We start from the raw sequence: 2,716 nt of genomic DNA on the forward strand, positions 1-2,716 counted from the left end.
TGCTCGCCTGTTTTCGGATCCGACATCACCGCCCATGTTTAGTTTCCGAAAAGTTTTCTCCAAAAGTGCTACAGTATTAAATGTAGAAGTTTCAGTACTCATTACATCGAATTTTGCGATACGTGCCTGGAGCATTAAATATAGACGAAAAAAAACTAATTGCACAGTTTGATTGGAAATTGCGAGACGAACGTTTTGAGCCTAATTAGTCCATGATTGAACACTAATTGCCAAATAAAAACGAAAGTGATACAGTAGCTAAATTTCCAACTTTTCGCGAACTAAACAAGGGCTAAACATTCTCGTCTGATCTACTGGGAGCTTCATGGCAACACACCATGCTCACCTACGCTGAAACAGCACTCATATTTCCTATTGTGCGAGTCAAGTCAACTGTGGTCGTCCTGATCCAGATCCCATCGGGTTGCCTCAGTCGTATATAATCTTGTCGCGCACCTGCTCAAGCTTCGTCCGACCAGCAATCTCAGCAGCTCTTGTCCTTCGATCTCTCTGCAGCTTGTTCACTTGGATTCCTCAAGTCTTCTTCTCCAGGTCTGTGCTTCTAACAAGTAAGAAGCTGCTTATTTTGTTAGAACTTGGAAGTATATATAAGTTGTAATAATACTTGAAGAAGCTGTCCTCTGCAGCTACTTGAACCGTCAAAAATGGCCAGGGACGCTAGCGGAGGTGACCAGCCGACTCTTCTGAGTACTTTACCGAATGAACTCCCAGCAGAGTTTCTGAAAGATATCACAAATGGGTTCTCTCCTGACAGAAAACTTGGTCAAGGTGCATTTGGAACTGTTTATAAGGTACGGCTATGCTCAAATATTCCCCCAGTTTCAGCATAATCCTCCTAGATGGGAATTCTCTTATCTGAGAGGTCAAATTGACAGGGGTTTCTGCAAGATGGGCAAGCGATTGCTGTGAAGCAGCTGTCAGATAATTCCCCAGTGCCACCTGAGAAACGGTTTCAGAATGAGGTTGGGAATCTGATGGCCATCCGGCATGACAATATAGTGAAGTTGGTTGGCTACTGCCATGAAGTGCAGAAGAAAGTGATCGACCACAATGGAAGATACATTCTTGTCGACGTCATTGAGAGCTTGCTGTGCTACGAGTATGCACTGAATGGAAATCTCGACAAGTGCATTTTTGGTATGGGAATGAATGAAGTATTCAACACACTTGTTCTGTCACCACATAATTTGAAGACATGCATTCTTTTGGATATTGTTAAATAACCTTGTTTTCATTCTTCAGATATATCTTCTAGGCCTAATTGGGCGACATGCTTCAAAATAATCGAGGGCATCTACCAGGGTTTACATTTCCTACATGAGGGAAGAGATAGGCCTATCATTCATCTGGATCTTCAGCCTGCCAACATATTGTTGGATGATAACATGGTGCCAAAAATTGCGGATTTCGGCCTGTCTCGACTCTTTGGTGAAGAACAAACCCGAATAAACACAATAAATGTTGTGGGAGCAAAGTAGGTTCAGTAATAATGTTGGCATACCATTGTTTGGTTTCCTAATTACTGAGTAAATTGCATTTGTGTCTCCCATGATCTTTGTAATAACATTGACGTTCATGCTTTCCAGAGGGTATATGGCTCCAGAATATCTGTAGAGAGGAGAAATCTCAACCTGGTCTGATATATACAGCTTAGGCATACTTATCATCGAAATCACAACAGGGCAGAAGAACTCTATGAATGACAAGCACATCTCTGCAAGGAGCTTCATAGATCAGGCAAGGCTACATATATCACTAGTGAATTTGAAGATTGAAGTATATATTTTAGATGCTTATTCTGATTTAGTTTGTATACTATCACTAAGGCTCATAATTTCAATCCTGTAGGTTCGTCAAACATGGACAAATGAGCACATAGCATCCAGGTACTCATCACTAGATGCAGATAGCCTCCAGCAAGTAAAAACGTGCATTGAAACTGGGCTAAAATGTGTGGACATGGATCAGAAGAAGAGGCCTTCTATTGTTGAAATTGTTGACCAGCTCAACAGAAGGCGTGCTCACTGAATGGTGAATACTGCAAGCTGTACAAAGGAAAACTGTGGTGCAGAGAGTTAGTTCATCCATGGTGATATGCTCTAGATGCAATCATGGATATAATAACTGTACCACTTAGTAATTTATGTACTTATGAAGAATTTGTTGTTTGACTAGTGTCATATGTTTTTTTGGCAGCTAGTACTCCTTCCTGTCAGTTCTATGTGTCGCTTTATTGGTGAACAAAAAAGCAATTATTATGTGACTTACTCGTGACACGTGAGCTCATTGTTTATGCAATGACTCTACATTACGTATAATCTTGGATCATTTTGTAGGACCATATATGGATAACATAATTATTGATTGTATATGGTTAACATAATTATTGATTGATGATTCCATTCAACGATCATAGACACAAAACATATCAACTGAACAATGTGGAGTCATCTTAATGAACATGTCTGATTGACCATGGTTAACATATTACTATGGTTGTTAAACTTCCATGTGGCTTTTTATATCCTGTATTTGCCAATGAGGATCTCTTTTAGCTATCGTCAAGATCACATAGTCAGAATGAATGCACTAACCCTAGGAACGATGTTAGGAAAGTGTCCAAACAAAGTAAAATGAATGAGATGAAGAAGCACGCTGCAAGAACCCCTCTTCGGTTGGCCAACCTAAACCATGT

At 40.2% G+C, this 2,716-nt stretch overlaps 1 protein-coding gene across 1 annotated transcript; it reads left to right on the top strand.

Annotated features, from left to right (window-relative positions):
- Positions 1-396: 396 nt before the first annotated feature.
- On the top strand, positions 397-2,338 carry LOC136481800 (cysteine-rich receptor-like protein kinase 40). Its single transcript, XM_066479091.1, has 6 exons — positions 397-552; positions 648-812; positions 897-1,158; positions 1,264-1,495; positions 1,608-1,758; positions 1,870-2,338. The coding sequence occupies exons 2-5, from the start codon at positions 666-668 to the stop codon at positions 1,633-1,635; spliced, it is 669 nt and encodes a 222-aa protein (XP_066335188.1). The 5' UTR covers positions 397-552; positions 648-665; the 3' UTR covers positions 1,636-1,758; positions 1,870-2,338.
- The last annotated feature ends 378 nt before the right edge of the window (positions 2,339-2,716 follow it).

The sequence above is a fragment of the Miscanthus floridulus genome, chromosome 9 (genome assembly GCF_019320115.1).
Source record: "Miscanthus floridulus cultivar M001 chromosome 9, ASM1932011v1, whole genome shotgun sequence".
Classification (NCBI taxonomy): domain Eukaryota; kingdom Viridiplantae; phylum Streptophyta; class Magnoliopsida; order Poales; family Poaceae; genus Miscanthus; species Miscanthus floridulus.

What these genes read in the sequence shown, in the direction of transcription:
- LOC136481800 (XM_066479091.1), top strand. Translation starts at nt 666, where the DNA reads ATGGCCAGGGACGCTAGCGGAGGTGACCAGCCGACTCTTCTGAGTACT. An exon ending in CATTTGGAACTGTTTATAAG is followed by an intron (nt 813 to 896) that starts GTACGGCTATGC and finishes TCAAATTGACAG; the next exon opens with GGGTTTCTGCAAGATGGGCA. An exon ending in ATAAATGTTGTGGGAGCAAA is followed by an intron (nt 1,496 to 1,607) that starts GTAGGTTCAGTA and finishes CATGCTTTCCAG; the next exon opens with AGGGTATATGGCTCCAGAAT.